The sequence below is a fragment of the Mastigoproctus giganteus genome, chromosome 5, assembly GCF_048544385.1.
Source record: "Mastigoproctus giganteus isolate SK-2022 chromosome 5, ASM4854438v1, whole genome shotgun sequence".
NCBI lineage: Eukaryota > Metazoa > Arthropoda > Arachnida > Uropygi > Thelyphonidae > Mastigoproctus > Mastigoproctus giganteus.
Genome location: NC_143579.1, coordinates 18,241,014 through 18,260,507, shown reverse-complemented (window position 1 = coordinate 18,260,507; position 19,494 = coordinate 18,241,014). Strand labels below are relative to the sequence as shown.

Sequence of the window (19,494 nt, the reverse complement as noted above, 5' to 3'; positions counted from 1 at the left end):
CTGTCTTATATATTGCAAAAAGGATTCTTCTGCTTCTTTGCTTATCTTCAATGGTACTCAGATTTGTGGACAAGATCACTCTATTAGTGATTTCCTTGACTTGTGATCTTTCTTTGCATAAGCATATCACAAACATTGCTTTCTCTGCATCTAAAAAACTGGAATTTCACTTTTGGCATTACTTTTCTTCTGAACAGCTGCTCATTCTGTGCAAATCTGAAATCCAACCTACCAAAAATATTGTTTCCATATTTGAGGCAGTGCCCCCATAACCTCTCTGACTTCTAGACTCCATTCAAAAGAGGGTAGTTAGGGCATCTCTCCACTCTGTCTCATAGACATTCTTTTTCTTTTACATGATTTTTTCTATAGATACTTTCATGGGCACTGTTCTTTTGAATTGGCTTCTATAATTCTCCCTGTCTCTTCCAAACCAGTGCATACATATGCTGCAACCAGTCACCATCCTATTACTGTCCAATTTCAAACTTAGACAACCAACTTTTCTTCTTCCTCATTTATGATTTATGATTTTATTCCTGTTTCTGTTTTCTGAAACAGCCTCGTCTTCACATGTCATGTATTTCCTGAAAATTACAATCTACAGGAATTCAAATTAGTTGTCAACAAGTATCTTCTTTCATCATCTCAACCTTTAGCTCATGTACAGTACTAAGTACTATATAATCTAAGTATTATACAAAAAAAAAAAAAAAACATCTTTTCATGTGTGTGTATGTGTGTGTTTTTCAATTCCTAATTTTATTTGTTGTAGTGGTTGTCACATTCTTTACTTAAATAATTCTCATTTTATGGGTTCTTTAATTTTGGAAAAATAAAATTCAAATGAGCGAAGACAGGTGAATAAGCATGTGTGTTTTTAAAACAGAGTATTTGGTAAGATAGAAATTATTTAGAAATTATTGCTACATGTTAAAAAAAAAAAAAAAAAAAGAGCAAAAGCACACCCATGGAGTAATTTCCAATTTTTTTTTGCCCACAGATTAGGTGTCTTCCTTGATTCAGGCTCTTACTACATAGTTTTATTCAAAGTATGACCTCTTGGTATAATTTCATAATGAATTTTTCATTTAAAGTGAAAAAATAGTTCTAGCGTAATTTACCTTTAGACCTGCCAATCTGAATCCACCAGGTGCCTCTGTAGCCAGGTGGGAAGGAGCAGCAGTGCGTAGCACATGCTTCTTGATTAGACCGGGGTTCGAGCCCGTCACCACCAAATACAGAGGATGCGGAAAGGCCAGGGAATGACCACCGCATATCCCGGAGCAATATGATCTTAGTTGCTAATGCTCCTAAAAACCAAATAACAAACAACAAACAACTGAATCCACCCCCCAAGAATGTATTGGAAATCCCATTGGTCTGTATTTTGTCTGCAGGTTATGAAGATAACACCATGCTTTATCTTCTGTCACTATTGTTTAGCGAAATTCTGATAATGGTGACAAAGTTTTGTTAAAATTTCAATTCTTGTTTCCATTTGATTTGTTGTTAAAAACCTGAGAACAAAGAAGTTGTATAATCTTTCCATGTTTAAAATATCAGATATAGCATATCTTGACAACTGCCATTTGAATTCCTACTTAAGAAACTGTCTTAAGTTATTTGACTATCAGTTATAAATAAAAAGTTTCTCTTATTCATTATCTAGATATTCTTTTAGTGCCAGGACTGACAAATTCAGTCCTGGCACTTTAATTCTAGTTTGAATATCCATCTCCTTTAGGACAGGGCTCCTCAGTTAAGTGGTTTACTTTTGGATAGTGCTTTTAAATATTTAATTTATTTAGATATTGTTGGATTATTTTGTTATAGGTTTTCCTGTAACTGTTTGATTTTAATAATATTATAGATATAATTTTTTAAAGTTACTTTCATTGATATTTATTTAATTTTATAATGGTAGTTACGAGATCTGCCTTAAACACATCACAGGGTATCGTGACTCACACGGAAATAGCAGATGGCGATTTACGGGTGAGTAATGATTTAATCCGTTGTGGAACCTGTGGAATGTTTTCCAAGGTTGACCTGGTGACTAATCCTACCTCACCTGGGGATTCTTTTCTTTGTGATCGATGTAAGGAGTGCACCGATCTTAAATTATAATTTGGTGCACTGATGGAACAATTTGAGTCCCTGAAAAAATGAGTGCTTGCCCTCGAAAATAATGCATCTGGGAGCTCGTCAGGGACTCAAAACTCCAGCAATCTACCAAGTGATGCACACCCGATTCGAGCCTCAAAACAGAAAAACCAAGTGCAAAATACTCTGGTTAAAAAGGACACATTGTTTTATTAGGAGACTCCATTGTCAGGGAAACGGGGAATATTTTTTGTAATAAGGATAGGTGGAGCAGAACCAGGGTATGTCTGCCGGGAGCAACTATTGATGATGTCACCAACAGATTGTCAGTTTTTAAAGGGGGTAAAGAAAATATTATTATTCATGTGGGGACAAATGATATTAAACGTACACGATCTGACGATTTGTTGGAAAAATACAGGACCATGCTGAGGAAATGTCGCGAGCTAGGCCATAATGTCTATGTGTCTGCAATTCTGCCCAGACACGATAGGAGGGATTATATGTTAAGAGCCTTGTGGATTAACTCAAGACTTGAAGGAATCTGCAAGGCTTTAAGGGGGTAAATTTCTATCAGCATGGCCCACAATTGTAGGTAGAAGAAATTTGTTTTGTAGAGACGGGATACACTTAAACAAAGGTGGTGCAAAAGTTTTTGCCAGTATTATTGAGGATACCTTAAAGGTTCAGGGAAACTGCTAGTTAGGGGGGATGTGGGTAATACTGACACGCGTTTATGTCAGGTACTGCAGGGAGAAGCTGCAGTACCGGGAAATGCTTTTAACCGGTAAAAGTTTCCCTTGGTTCTCGTGTTGGCTTTCTTTACCTTAGCTGCTTATTTTTATTCAAACACAATCAAAAGCCTTTGAAGTGTCAAGAGCACCTGCTTGAGTTTCACCAAACTTTTCCATTGAATTTGTCCATAACTGAGTAACATAATCCAGTATATCACCAGTGGGAATCCACTTAAAAGGGAAACACTAAAATTCATAAATTATGCAAATTTTGTATTGGGAGATTTTGTTTTTAAAATTGCTGTATCCATAGAGTTACGTATATCTCCAGTTACACTTTGAACACTTGTTCTATAAAGTCACAGTGACAGTGTGCTTTAGAAGAGATGTTGGAAGTGCTTGCCATTCTGTACTACAAATGCTCAAATCTGACAACAGATTTTTAGAGTATACTGATGGTTGCCCCTGTAATTAGGACACTGAGGAGTTGGTGCCTTGCATTCTGTTTGTGTATGCGTTTTGCACCTACAGTTTGAACATGTTGGCTCTTCATGGCATGCTGTCTGTAAGTGACAAAATTTCTGGAATTTGTAACGTCTTAGTTGGTTTGGGATAAGAGGCTGAATGCAGCAGTTTAAGCATGCTTCGACTGAAGCTGGTAGATTTGGTGGATGTCACAACTTCCTGTCTCTGGAAGGATTTGAATCCAGACTTCTTCAAATAAATGACAAATGATGATCCCACTATACTGACACAGAGGAATGGGGTTATGGGTGTTACACCATAGTTCTGAACCTCTATGATATAATCCTCATATAAGGAAGGATAATCTTCATGAAATATTTTATGTTACAATTAAAACTGTTAAATATATGCATATTAAAATTATGCATGTAAGTTATACACTGGCACATACTCTTAGCATACACAAAACAAGTCCATGAAGGATACGATGTTCTGTCGGAACTACTTCAGTATCATCATGGTCAAGAAACAAAAGGGCTAAAACTCCTATTAAAAAGCATACAGCACCTCTGAACTGAAAATAGACAGAATACATTTTAACAAGTAGTATTCAATAAATATTTTAAATTTTACTTTACATATTTTATTGTTGATAATAAAATTTCGCTATATGCATGTTTCTGTTTATACTATGGAAGAGATAATAGTAAGAGGAGTGTTAATAACATCATTATTACAGCAGCCATTTTGGTTAACACTAGTCATGTGTTCTGTGGACAGAAAATTAAGCACTGGCCCTGAAAAGTTTAAATTTTTTTACTAAATTTTTTTACTACTTAATATATTGTAGTAACCAGATCAATATTATTATTCATAGAATAATTTTTTCTGCTTCTTTAGTGTGGGTGAAAAATAATCCTCATAAAAAAACTAATAAAATTTTCAGCTAAACTGAAAAAGCAGAAAACAATTATTCCAGAAAACATCTGAATAATTTTAACCTTTTTTTTTTTTTTTTTTTTTTAGCATAATAACAAGACAAATGAAATTCTAGTGAAAAGACTTCATGCAATCAGTGCTTAATTTCCCAACTGGCATATTTAATCTGTCTGCACCTCATTATTTAGTTATTATGTAATATTTTTCATGGTATCATTCAGACTTAACACATTCAACATGCATGGCAGGCATGTACACCCAGCACACCCAGTTTTTTTTTTTTTTTTTTTTGGTAGTTGTTGGCGCATCGGCTTCTGTGGCCATAATGCACCTCCCAAGGTTTTTGCAGTACTTTGATCCAAACCCGAGGCAGGATTCGAACCCGCGACCTTTGGGTTGCCAGGCAGGCACTTTACCCACCCGGCTAGCCCGGTCGGCACACCCAGTTTTATATAATATATAAATAGCATACAAGGTGATCACAAATTGACAAATAAATTGCACCAACACATTGTTGATGCAATTTATTTGTCAATTTGGAAGTTTTATAGATTATTATTGTTATTATAGTACATTTATTATTGTTCTATTATTATTATGGGTATATATGGTTGTGATTTATATGTTAATTATATTTCTGAAGTGTCTTTAAATAATCAGTACAGGGATGTCTTTTTTAAGAGGGCAATGATGGTTCAGAAAAATTACCAGTCATCTTTCTTTACTCAAACTTGCCAGAATGAGTTTATGCAGGTAAGTCAAACCTTTTTTGGCTGGGGGGGGGGGGTGGCAAAAACAGTAAAATGCTAAAGGTTGTGGGATGCATGGATTCCTGAGAAGCATACCACAAAAACAATTCCTTACCACTATTTATGCATTTTTTGAAATAGAATTTAATTTTTTCCACTTATATTAACAGTTTTTTTTTTTTTATATTTAATAATTAAATACAAAATCAAACATTACAAAACACTAATAACATTTTTATTATATGATTATAATAAATGCTGAAGGAATTTATACATATAAAACGCTTAGGTATGCTGCCAAAATTTTCCAACTGCTAATTGTTGCCAGCACCCGTTCACATGGTTCACCTCGCATGACCACCATACCAAGCATTGTTTATTAATTTTTGTACTAACGTTTTTCGACTGAAGAAAGGCAAGCTATGCCTGAAAGCTATTGATGTATGTTTATTTTAACAGTCTATTTTATCTGTCTTCAATTTTAATAAACCGTTCTAAGTTTTAAGAAGTGTAAAATGGCTGAACAGTGTGTAAGAACTTTGAGAAAATGTACAAGAAATGCTAATGAAACAGAGGAGAGATCTATAGACTAAGGGACCGAAATGAGACTCTGACTACGAAGACAACCAGAAAATTGAAGAAAAATTGAAGAAAACTGAAGAAAGAGAAGCAAGACTTGAAATGAGAAGATGAGCAAAATGCCGTAAGACTAATCAAATAGAAGTACAGGGTGCAAATAATCAACAAGCTGTAATCAATGTGGAAGAGCATGACATAGGAAATGTGTTACAACTGTGAGTATTGCAATGCAAGATATTGGGGACATGAGTTAAACACATTGAATAAATACACTAAATGCTATCATGATGGAAAGATTTCACTTGACCCACTGTCTGAGACACCTACTCTATTATGAGAGCTGCTTACAGGAGGATACAAATCTAAAGCAAATAACTACAGAGAACATATACGAGAGTATGTGTTCTCTGTAGTTATTTAATCAGCAATGGCATTCGCATCAATGGGCGCAGAGATTAAATCACAACCTGCAAATGGTCCATACTGTTTTAGAATACATGACCAGATTTACCATTTGATCTCACCACTATATCTAAATGAGGCAAACAAGCCAGGACATGGACAACTTTATATTTTTGATTCTGCTGAAGCAACAACAAAACGGCTTGAATAACAATCAAATCAAGGGTGCATGGCTGAAGTAATGCAACAATTGGACGAGATGCTGTAACAAGTTAACCCATTTGTTGAGTCATATAAACAAATGCATCAAAAAACCAGGCCAATCCAACAATGAATGTGCACATGGCATTTATAGAAGACCCAGACTTAGATAAGAGATGATATAATACACCTACATCCAAAATGGAAGTTGCTGCAATATTTGTTAGAGAAGACAGGGAACCGCCTGCAAATAGAGTCATACGCATATATCCCACAGGTGACTGCTGTAGAATTATATCACCACTAAACAAGAATGGTGAAGACTGAAGGATTTAGATTAAACTATTTGCGCCATAATCAGAAAGATGGTATATGTTATGCCAGGTACATCTAGTATACATTAAATGCTGAAAGAAAATACATAAAACATCATAAGAAAGCAATGCAAAAAAAAAAAAAAAAATACTAAAAATGGATATTTTCAAAAGTCGGCATGAAACTAATTTTATAGCACAATAGTTTTAAATCTAGGAGAGGCATAACATATAGGGATGCCTGTTGTCTCTTCATCATAAGTATAAGTAGTTTCATTGCTTATTTCAGTAATTTACAAAATGTCATTTGTCTGTCATGATATCTCAGCAGCAATCTGAAAAGTATGGGGGATTCATGGACTAGCATTCATCACTCTTTCTTCTTTTTCTGTTTATTATATAAGTGATATTTCACAAATTAGTTCTCTGCTTAATCAGATGGTTCTGGTCCCAACATCTTTGTATTTTAATTCTAACTTTTAGCCATGATGGGTGATATTACTTTTCTTCCACATAATTAAGTTACTTAAATCAAACTGCTGTTTCTACTGACTGAAATTCCCATTACTTTTGAAGTGTAATTTTCTGTTGAATTGTGTGATATTTCATTCTATTCTATTTTATGTTAAGCCAGTAGCTTTATTTCAACAGCTTTTTTTTAATAATTTGGCTCTAAATTATTATTAGCCATTGCTATTCTTTTGAATTCTTAATTTTAGCTATATTTCGTGGTCACTACACACTTTTTCTCTTATCATATATCTTTATAATTTTTATTTCTTTGGTATTACTCTACTATTTTTTTTTAAATATACACACATATATACAGAAATTTTCCATAGTTATGAAGGGAATTTTTCAAAATGCTGCAAATCCAATATATAACATAACCAATATGTCATTTTATGGATAAATCATAATGAGAAAACTTAAGACACATAGCTGACATTGCTTCAAATCCAACTTTCAGATTTGTGATTGTCGCTGGTCACTTCACACAGCATCATCCTTGATTCTGTTAAGGGCATTACAGATGCCAGTTTTCTTAAAACTTTAGCAATCATATCCTCAATAACTAGGCTCCAACTTCTTCTTATCTATGTATTAATGCACAACACTACTTTTTTATTTATTTATTATTTAAAAAGTTGAAAAGAAAGTGAAAGTCCAAATTTACAGTTTACTGCACTATGCACTTGTGCTCGTGCAGTTCTAACAGAAAATGAAGTGAAAATACAGGCAGAACTAAGTGAAAATACAGTTCAGAACTAAGTCACATAAGCATACTATCTACAACTTAATCATGATACATGAATTGAAAATGAACAAAATGAGATGACTTAATGTAGGGATATAAAAGCTACATTTTGACGTGAATAACTTCTATGCTGGGGGTACCCTACGGCACTCAGGCTGTAACGAAAAGTGAAATGTCTAACCGCTGTTATAACTCTGAAACTAATAGAGGATAGTATAAACAATTTATACTTATTTTGTCAGCTATATAATGCCATCGACAAATATGCAAAAAAAAATTATAAATTTTGATATTTAACATAATTTTTTTTGAAAAAACTAAAAAGCTCACATTTTGGTCATTTGCCATTGCGCCTTGGTTACTTTCACTCTCATTTAACTTCTAAACTATGATAGATAGACATAAACAAGTGACAAAATTGTTCGGTAAGAAACAGTTTTGATGTTAAAATCGTATTTACCGGTGTTGTTTGGAAAAAAGCATTACGTTACCTGGAAATCTTCATATAAAATCATCACGAAACCCGATGCACATGCGTTGTACTTGACGTTATAAACGTCTTTTCTTGGGCGCATGTGTTGTACTTGTTGAATGCAATGACACAAGTGCAATTGAGCATGACGCACATGATGCCTAAAGGACTACTCACTTCGACTGTGTAGTTAGAAGGGTTGTTTGTGAGAAAATACCCTTATATCAGCATAACGATTAATACGTGAGTGGCTGTGCGAAAATCTACAGCCCAGCATTTGAGGGAATCGTTTAGTGTAATTAGAGCTATTATATGCTCCACATCTATATTTTGTAACCAGTCTGCACAGGTAGCACAGTGGTATCACCACCGTCCTCCCCACACTGAGTGGAAAAGGCCCGGGTTCGAATCCCGTCGATGATGTGAGAAACTTTAGCGGGATTTTTTTCACTCTGTGGCCGAGTTAGTTGGTCTCAGGTGTATATAGCAAGGTTCCCCCCCCCCCTCCGGAAACGGGGGTTTTTCATCCAGCAAAACAGGCAAATCGACCAGAGAACACAAGCAATTTACAGACACAATACAACCGTGATGCAACTATCAGCATTCGAAAACATTATTCAAAATTTCAAATAGATTAAAAAAAACAAATATGAAATAACGTGAGGAGGAAGAAATGTCTTTACTTTAGAAAGAATAGAAGTAATTGCAATGGGATGATAATTTGATCGGAGGGATTTGTCACCCTTTTTAGGAACTGGCTGGATATGAACAAATTTCCAAGCAAAAGGAAAAACACCTTTGGAATAAGAAAGTGAAGAAAGGCAAAGAATAGGAGTAAGTTCAGGAGCACAGGTTTTGAGAACAAGTGGAGAAATACCATCGGGACCTGGAGCTTTCTTAGCATCAAGATTCGTCAAAATCCTTCAGACATCCTTTTGACAGAAGACCACAGGATGCATTGAATGGAGTGTTGGGAACGGTGGGAGGTGTTTTAGCAAGATCATTGATACAGGAGTTGAAAGAAAAATGGGATGCTAGCAGGTCAGCGTTATCCATGGCTGAAGTGACAACAGAACCATCTTGTTTTGACAGAGTGGGAGCACAGATGGGCAAAAGTTGCAGCCAATAGCTTTGGCAAGAGACCAGAATGCTCGGCTACCATTAGGGCAAGAAGCAAGTTTTCTACTCTTAACCTGCTCAAAATCTAGTTTGGACTGATTAATAACTGCTTTACAATTGTTGCAAGCTTTGGTGTAGGCAGAAAATGAATCTGAAGATTTGAAAACAAGCCAATTACGATATGCAACGTTCTTCTCTTGAACAGCCTTAGCACAGTTATTGGAAATCCAAGGTTTAGATAAAGGACGAGATTTTAAAGTGGAGTGTGAAATAAAGGATTCCATTCCTACATGAATAATTTCACTGACACCATCTGAGCAAACGTTGACATCAGAAGTTTTGAAACAGTAATCCAACCAAGGAAAAGAAGAAAAGAAATCTCACAGGTCATCCCATTTTGCTTTCTTGTAATGCCAAACAATATGAAGTTGGGAATAGCCATGAGATAAAGGCTCCATTGGAGAAGAGACGATCACCAAGTTGTGATCTGAGATGCCTAAAGGACCACTCACTTCGACCGTGTACTTAGAAGGGTTGTTTGTGAGAAAAACATCAAGCGTGTTGGCTGCATAATTAGGATTGTCCAGTATTCTTGTAGGTAAATGAACAATCTGTGCAAGGTCATTAGTAATTGCAAAAGCCTCAGCATCTTAACCAGCTGGGTCGGTGACTAGAAAACAGAAGCCAGCTGGAGTTGTGAACATTAAAATCACCAAGGAAAATTACTTCACTGTTTGGAAAGTTGGACTGGAGAAAGTCAAGTTGCAAAGAGAGGAAGTCAAAGAGCTCCAAGTGATTAGTGGAGTTGGGAGAACGGTAGAGACAACAGATGAATTTGACACAATGTGGTAGAGAAAATTTAAGCCAGAGAAGATCAAAGAGAGGAGATTCCAAATTGCCAAGTCTCTGACAGGGAATATCAGAACGGACATATGCACAAGTACCACCTTTGAGGCGAAAGGAATCATACAGCGAATAATTTGGGCATCTGAGATGAGCAGTAGTTGAATCAACCGATAACTGAGATTCTGTCAGAAAAAGTACACGGGGTTTGGCAGACTGCAAGTGGAAATGGACATCGTTGAGATTAGAGTTGAGACCACGTATATTTGTGAAATGAATTAGGAAATGCTTGGTGTGATATATGTGTACATGTATTACAGTGTACAAATAAATTCATATTTTGCATAAGATACTACAAAAATTTCTTACCTTAGAATGACCTCCTGTGCCAGTAAATAGGGCACTAGCTCCACTGATAACAACTAAATCCTTGTGCTCTATCAGTAAAATTGTTCTTAGGGGACCACACTGTACAAGACCAAACAACCAAAGAAGCGTAATCACAGAATTGATGACAGCATGTCGCAAAACACGAAACCACTAAAATAAGAAAAAATAAATAAATTTCTATGGAAAGCAGTTATAGATATCACACCAAAATCTCCTTCAGATAGCATCAGCTATTATTGATGTTTAGAGATTCCCCAACAATGGATGCTATTATATTAATATATAGGCAACTCTCAGTTTACGAACGAGTTCCTTTCCATGACATTGTTCATTATGTGTATCTTGCATTCCTAAGCTTTTATGATACACATCGTATACATTAGCAACCATTTTAAAGCATTAAAACCATGTACTAAACATCGAATAGTCTACACAATACGTTTTATTATAATGTATGTATGCATTACGGTTTATCGTATACGATACGTAATGTAAAATAAAATAAGAAAAGAATAAAAAAAAAAGTCGTACTTGTTAATTTTAATTAAAAACATAAAGAGTTACAAAACAGAAATAAAGAAAATGAGTACTAACATAATATACAGGGTGTTTCAGTTAAACGTTTCAGAACTTCTAAGAGGGGTAGGGTACATCCTGACAACTCGAAATCATATAGCAATGTGGGGTCGGAAATGCTTTCCTGAAGCGGTATTGTACACAGAAGTCGTCGTGCGACGTCGTGCAGCACAGATTCGATTTTCGGTCAATGAATGGGCCGGTATTATGGGAGATCACCTCATCGGACCTTACCTGTTACCGTGTCGTCTAACCGGACCTATCTACTTGATCTTTCTGCAGCAAGTATTGCCACAACTTTTGAGAGATGAACAGATTTCTGCATCGACGCAACAGACAATGTGGTTCCAACACGATGGAGCCCCTGCCCATTATAGCGGAGATGTTCGTAACTACCTGGATGTCACATTTGGTCAACAGTGGATCGGACGTGGTGGTCCCGTGCGTTGGCCTGCTCGGTCACCCGACCTATCATGTCTTGATTTTTATTTCTGGGGTCATATGAAATCGCTAGTTTATGATACCCCTGTTGACAATGCTGAGGAGCTGGTTGCAAGAATCGCAGTAGCTGCCGAAGAAATTCGAAATTCGCCTGGAGTATTCCAGAATGTTCGGATGTCCATGCGTCGGAGATGTGAGGCGTGCATTGTAGCCCGTGGAAGAAACTTCGAACACTTACTTTACCTTTCCATGTACCTTTTGCTTCTTTTCATGTATTATTAAAACGATTTCTCACTTACGGTCTCTTTTCTTTATGGTGCTTCTGTGTACAACACCGCTTCAGGAAAGCATTTCCGACCCCACATTGCTATATGATTTCGAGTTGTCAGGATGTACCCTACCCCTCTTAGAAGTTCTGAAACGTTTAACTGAAACACCCTGTATGTACTGTACATACATATGTATTCAACTTTTATTCGTCAATATCTTCGTCAGAGTTTAACATTGTATGCAGCGTAGCATGGAAACCACCATTTTTTTACTGGCTAGATTAGTTTTCTTAACCAAGAATAGTATAATTATCATATAATAATTTTATGATAATTATTGTAATAAATACATTTTTTAAAAGTTTATTTAAATCTTACAATTATATTCACTATACATTTGGCATTTCGTTTTATAAGGAAATCTATCTATTGGCGACTAAGAAATTTTGAATGAATTGTGATGTTCATTATAGCGAATGATCATAAATCGAACATTCGTAAACCGAGAGTTGCCTTTCACTTCAAAAATAACGCATAAGAATATCAGAGGGAAGTTTTTGATGAAACATAATCTGCAATTTTAATTAGTTATATAATTCTCAATCAGTCAAAAACAAATATTTCAATTAACTTTGAAATGAAAGTTTACTTTGTTTATCATGCTGTTTCTTGCTGATCACATTACTTTTTTCCAAAGAAAAAAGTAATGTGATCCTGTCATAAGCAGTGCAGATGGGATTCGTTATAATTGAAATATATTCATCCTGTCTGACCATGGTGCAGGTGGCTGGCAGCCAATTACTGTGATTAACTAGCCTACTCTTCTGCCATATCTCCAAAGGATCAAATAGTTCTTTTGGAAAATTTTGCACATACAAAGTGCATCCAGAAAGTTTTAGCACTACATTCATAATAAATCAAAATCTCAAGGAAAAAAATGTATTACCATTTAATCTTCAAAGTATGTTCTTGTAACTCGACACCTCTTTGCATGGTCATACAACTTCTGGTTGGCTCTGTGGAACTCATCTTGTGGAACCCTGTTTAACTCCCTTGTCACACTGGTTTGGATTTCTGAAACACTGTCAAAATGTCTTCAAGTGGAATTTCACTTTGGGGAACATAAAATAATAAGAACCACTCACCTGACTTGGCCACATCCAGCCTAATACATAATTTTAATGATATAGTGATTGCAGAATTCATTAAATAATTCTTTTCAACAGTCTGTCCATGACTCCTCTGTAAAATTCAGAGTTGCCTGTCTGTCCTTCCAGTACAAATTCATGCCAGTCAAAAAAATCAACAATGTTTTGGTTTGAGACTTTTGGAACTGGAATTTCTCAGCCTTAGCAAAATTTCTTCAACCCATACAGCTAAGTGTCTTTTTATTTTGGGTTTGTATGCAAAGCACCAGGATTCATCACCAGTTATGATTTTTTAAAAAAAAGTCTGTCACTCAATGAAATCTCGAAACACAGCAACTCGTTCCTCCTCCTGTTTCACCATCAATGCATGCAGTACAAAGTGCAAGCACACTTTCCTTTTTTTTCAAATCTTTGACAACAGTTGAGCAGATGGTATCCTTACTGATATGAAGCTGGTTTGCTATCATTTGGAGAGACAGGCAATGATCTTCCATTAACAGTTGCTAAACATTTTAATGGTCGAGTCCATGTGAGACTGGGATGGGAAACCACACCATGCATTATCCTGAACATCTTCCATACTAGTGAAAAATGTTTGTCAAATGTTTGTTCAGCCCATAAGCTCAACTCACCATTGCAACTATTTCAGCTGCATTTCTTCCAGCTTTAGCATTAGCATTAGCATTAGCAGAGGCATATGATGCAAGAAAGCAAGCTTATTCAGCATCAGCCAAAAAAAACAAAAAAAAAAAAAAAAAAACCCACTCCCATTTCACCCCTCCGTTCGTTCGAAATACCTGTCCAGTTGAGCTTTAAATTTGTTTAGGCTATCAACTTCAACAACCAGTGATGGAAGTCGGTTCCACCAACCAACCACCCGCTGGCCAAAGGCAAATTTCCGCACATCTATCCGACATCCGTCCTTCCTCAATTTGAATTTATGCCCTCTGAGGTGATTATTCTGAGAAAGATGAAGAATCCCATTGGCATTGAGCATGCTCAAACCATTCAAAGCCTTATACACCTCTATCAGATCACCTCGCCGGTGCCTAGTCTCCAGACTCTGTAATTTGCAAAACTTAAGCCTTTCTTCGTAAGAGCAACCCTTTGTTCCATTTACTAATCTTGTTGCCCTTCTCTGTACCCGTTCCAGCAGCTCTACATCCTTCTTGAAATGAGGCCTCCAGACCTGTATACAGTACTCAAGATGTGGCCTTACCATTGCCTTATACAAGGGAATAATCACCTCCTTATCCCTGCTAGAAAAATTCCTGTATATCATTGATAAGACACCATGAGCTACTCTTGCAGCTCGTCTGCACTGCTCAGAGAACTTCATATCTGGCTGCACAATTACCCCCAGGTCCTTTTCATTCTCCACCACTGTCAGTGTAGTACCGCAGAGTTGATACGTTGCTCTGGGGTTACTGTTTCCCATATGCAGCACTTTACATTTGTCGATGTTAAACCTCATTTGCCACCTCTCAGCCCATCTGTTCAACCTGTCCAGATCCTGTTGCAGCAGCATAGCGTCAGTATTGTCCTTAACGACCCTGCCAACCTTTGTATCATCTGCAAACTTGGACATTAAACTTGATATCCCATCATCAATATCATTCATAAACACCGAAAACAACAACGGACCCAACACAAAAACAAAATTTTATCACCACTTAAAACAAAATTTTATCACCACTCTTTTCTCAGTCCTTGAATCCATAACAAGATTTAGTGCACCAACTTAAACATGACTTTCCAGTATAACACCTTTATGCACACTGATGAAACTTGGCACAGAGTTAGTTCAGACTTGAAAGTGAATAGTTTCAACAGTGGCCAATGTACGGTGGTAGCAGTATCATTAAAAAAAAAAAAAAAAAAAAATCAGTACTAAAACTTTTCAGACACACCTTGTAAACTATGATGACCATAGTGTGCCAGTCCACTGGGGTCTTTATCATGTATATATTGTGTCAGAACAGGTGTGCATGTGCACTGGTGTGTGTCCAGGTACTGAACACACCAAGGCAGGCATTGAATGGAATGTGTCTGGTATGATAGGAAGGAGATTTACATAAATTCTTGATGCAAGAATGAATGGAAATGTAATATGCTAATAATTCAGCTTTATCTTTAGATGGGGATGCAACATAACTATCAGGTTGCAACAGAGACAAAAGTATGGAAGGTAAAAAGTTAGAACCAACAGCTTCGGAAAAAAGACCAGAACACAACTACCATTTGGACAAGAATGTTTCCTGCTCTTAGAATCTTCAAAACAGAATTTGAATAAGCTTTAGTGTAGACAATGTGCACAAAATGGGGAGAGATTTGGATACAAGCCAATGTGATATGCTATAGTCTCATCTCAAACAGATGTGGTGCATTTACTGGAAAGCAATGATTCAGACAAAGGTTGAAAGTTCATGCTAGAATGAGAATTGTTGGATGGTTGTTACAGGGTTTTAGACACATCAACAACTTAGGCCATACTGCACTGTATTTAATATGTCTGTAAATTGTGTGTGTTCTGTGGTTGATTTGCTGTTTGCTGGATAAAAAACCTGCATTTCTGGAAGGAAAATACATGCTACCCTTACCTGAGACCAACTAACACTACCACGATGTGAAAAAGACCCATAAAAATTCCTCATGACTGATGGGATTCAAACTCAGCTCTTTTCCACCAGGTGTGTGGGGAGGATGGTGATTATACCAACTGAACTACCCAAAAGGGCTCACTAGAATTAAGAATAAAGAAATTCATCCCTAAATAATTCCACTGATATGATCTGACAAATATCAGGATCTGATTTAAAACAATAGTCCAACCAAGGTGAGAAGAGAAATAAGGAGATCATTAATTTTTTGCACTTTTGTAATGCAAAGCAACAGAGGTGAAAATGGCCATTGGATGAAGGATCTATTGGAGACGTGACCAACAGCATGATCTCAAGCACAGTCAGGAAACTTTGAAGGGTTGTTGAGTAAAAGATTTAGCATCCTATTAGTTTTCCCTCTACAACTAGAAAACCAACATGGAGTTGTGAATATTAAAACTGCCAAGGAAAATTAGAGTGGAAAAAAGTAGTTTCAAAGAAAGATGTCAAAACATTTTCAGTATTAGGAGAATTTAATATGACAAAAGAGGTAAAGAAATCTTAGAGAGGATTCTATATTAAGAAGTATTTGACAAAGAATATCATGGTGGATATATACTACAATTGAATTATATTAAATAAAGTTAAATTATAATGAAATAAATAAATAAATAATTAATTATTTATTTTATTAATTATTATTTATTTTTTATTTATTTTAATTATTTATTATTTAATTATTATTAATTATTTATTATTTATTTATTTATTTTTATTTATTTATTTTATTATTTATTTTATTATAATTTAACTTTTGTCAACATTTAATATAATTCAACCGTAATGGGTCGATATGCTAATTTAGCAACGCCTGTGCTGCCATCTATTTTCCTTTTTTCTTCTATATAAGCTGATTCAGCTTACAGTATGTCAGTGGTGTGGCTCTGCTCTAGAGTGCTGTCTGTTCTATATTTTATTTTTCGCTGCATAAGGACCACCGCCGTGCAAATCCTCTGCATTGGTGGATCGATCGGAGGAGGGAGGGTGAATTGGTACTTCGATCTTTTCACCATGGCGACGATTTGTATAGCGATTGAAATGCAGCGATTCCATGACCATTATTAGCCTCGTGGTCCTCTGTCGATATGGGGCATGATGGTCAGTCTATTTTATTTTAATTTATTTTGATTTTGTTATCGTCTGGTAGTTCCTTTAACTCTTTTGGTGATATTTCACGTCTTTCGGAACTGGTACCTCTCGTGGGGGGGGGGGTACCGCTAAATTAATAAATAATTGGCATTAGTCTAAATTTTGTATAGTTTTAATTGGATTTAAAGTTCGAAATTATACAAGGGTTTATGGGCTACTATTTATATCTATTCTTTCTTTTCGTTCAATTGTTTATTTGGGTTATTTTTATGTTAATTTTTGCTCTACAGTTTTTGCCATACTACTGGCTTATGTTTTATTTTATTTAATTTAAAAAATTGGATCATGGTGGATATATACACAGGTATCACCTGTAAAGCAGAAGGAATCATTGAGCAAATAATCACAACATGAGATGCATGGTGGTTGAGGTAAATGATTGACATTCTATCAAAACAAGTTAGTTAATGTATGCAGTGCATTAAATTTCAGGCACATTAGAAAATAATAACAATTCATGATTTATAACAAAAAATAAAAATAATAATTTCCAGATTTCTATTGGTTCGATTTTAATGAAATTGGGGAAGATGAAAAGATATGCTAACAATATGTCTTTTCAAAGTGATGCACAAATCGATAAAAAAACATTCACATAAAATACCTACACCCTTTGTTTTGCTGATGAAGTAAGCCTTAATGAGGGAAATTAATGTGCAACAAATAACTCTAAAAGAATGAAATATAAAATTCCTTGGAAATCTCTCCACTCAGAGTCAGAAAGAAATAATAATTGCCAAATTTCTATCGGTCTGATTTTAATGAAATTTAGGATGGTTAAAAAAATATTCTATTTCTAGAGCTAAATACAAAATTTTATGAAAATCTATCCACTAAAAGGCAAGTTATTACAAGCAGATGGATAGGCAGACAGACAGATGTGGTGAAGATGAAAGCTGTTTTATACATATGTGCTAACACTCCTAAAAAGTGAGTGGATCTTGGTAATGATTGTAGATATAAATGGATATTACTGAGATTATAATTGAGACCTTGTATTTGTGAAATTAACTAGTGTGGATGGCAAAGATGCTTACAAAAATTGCAAATTAAAGCATTTCAATTAATGTCAAAAAGCTCTAATATTAATGAGATGCTATTACTTTTGTGCATGCAACCCTAATTTGATTGCAGTGAGCAAATGGACCAAAACACTCCTCCATTCTCAATGAGATTAAAACACAGATTTTTTCAACTTGGTAGAGGATATGGCACTACCTCTTAAAATTTTAACTGAGAAATAAAAAAAAAAAAATAAGCTTAACACAAATTTTTTTTCGGCAGGTCTCCACAGGCCACATGAAAGAATTTTCAGACCAGCCCATCTCTGATATAAGACAATGGTAATACTGCACCTGGAATACCATATTCAGGTCTCCAAGACCTGAAAAACAATATACAGAACTTCTAGAAAAGGATCAAAGAAGGGCAACCACATTAGTGAAATGCATTAATTGTTGAGAGGAATGGCTTAGACAAGGATTGCAAATCTTGGCAACTTGACACATCAGATGGTAGTTAATTTGGATACATAAGACCCAGAATGAACGTTCGGTAAATTCCAAAAGTTTGTGCTTTGAATTTTAATATCATATAATGTAGACGATCCAATGTTATATTGTGCCATTAATATACTCCTATTTACACTCCATTCTATTTTCTTTATTGATTGCAGTGGGCAAATGGACCAAAACACTCCTCCATTCTCAATGAGATTAAAACCCAGATTCTCAATGAGATAAAACCCAGTCTGCACAGGTAGCACAATACCACTGTATTGTGCTACCTGTGCACAATTTTATGGGCTTTTTTCACTCCATGGCTGAGTTAGTCTGTCTCAGGCGTAGATAGCAAGGTACCCCCCCCCCCCAGAAACTGGGATTTTTTTTGTCCGGAAAAACAGGCAAATTGACCAGAGAACACATGCAATGTACAGACACAATACATATGGGTATATGAATTAACTTTCTGGGTGACCATAATGTAATAGTTTAGATTATATCAAGTTTGTCACTAAACTTTAATGTTGTGCTTCTTTTCTTCTCTGTATGAGGTTTATTAACTTTAGGAGCCATAGTGACAGGTTTTTAATTTAAAACAAATGTAAAACAGCGGTATAATCCATGATATCAGTACAGAATTCACTTTCGAAATGGTGAATTTACACAAATATAGTAATCACGTGACTTGCCATTTTCATTTTTTCAGCACTGCAAGGCTGTGCTGTAAGTAAACATCCGATCTCAATGTGCCATTATTTGTGGTGCCATTATTTTGACAGTCTACTGTACCAACTGAGATTATAATAAAAAAAAAATAATCATGTCAACCGCAATAGCAAATATTTACTCATTTTTAAAAAAGTTATCCCAAAATGAAAAAATTATCAAATAACAAACATACCTGGTGTCCATCAAGACTCTTTCCAGAAGAAAATGGTTTCTGAATTGCAACCAAAGCAAGTGAGGCACTAAAAGTTGAATTGAGGAAATAATTTATTAAATACATAATTTTAATTATATAGAGATTGCAGAATTCATTTTAATAAACTACTAAATACAAGGGATATTCAATAAATTATCTACCTAAGGTATTTCCCATAGTTATATTTCAATGATTCTTGATTTATCATGTTGCTACATATCTCAACTTAAATCATACTAATTTTGATCCCACTATG

At 35.4% G+C, this 19,494-nt stretch overlaps 1 protein-coding gene across 1 annotated transcript in view; it reads right to left on the bottom strand.

Moving 5' to 3' along the window:
• LOC150085214 (proton-coupled zinc antiporter SLC30A5-like) overlaps nt 1-19,494 on the bottom strand; it is a 111,589-nt gene that overhangs the window by 78,763 nt on the left and 13,332 nt on the right. The window contains exons 4-6 of the mRNA XM_090373868.1: nt 19,218-19,284; nt 10,551-10,721; nt 3,792-3,879 (exon numbers count right to left, since the gene is read on the bottom strand). Coding sequence (XP_090229994.1) covers nt 3,792-3,879; nt 10,551-10,721; nt 19,218-19,284 — 326 coding nt within the window. The remainder of the gene's footprint in view (nt 1-3,791; nt 3,880-10,550; nt 10,722-19,217; nt 19,285-19,494) is intronic.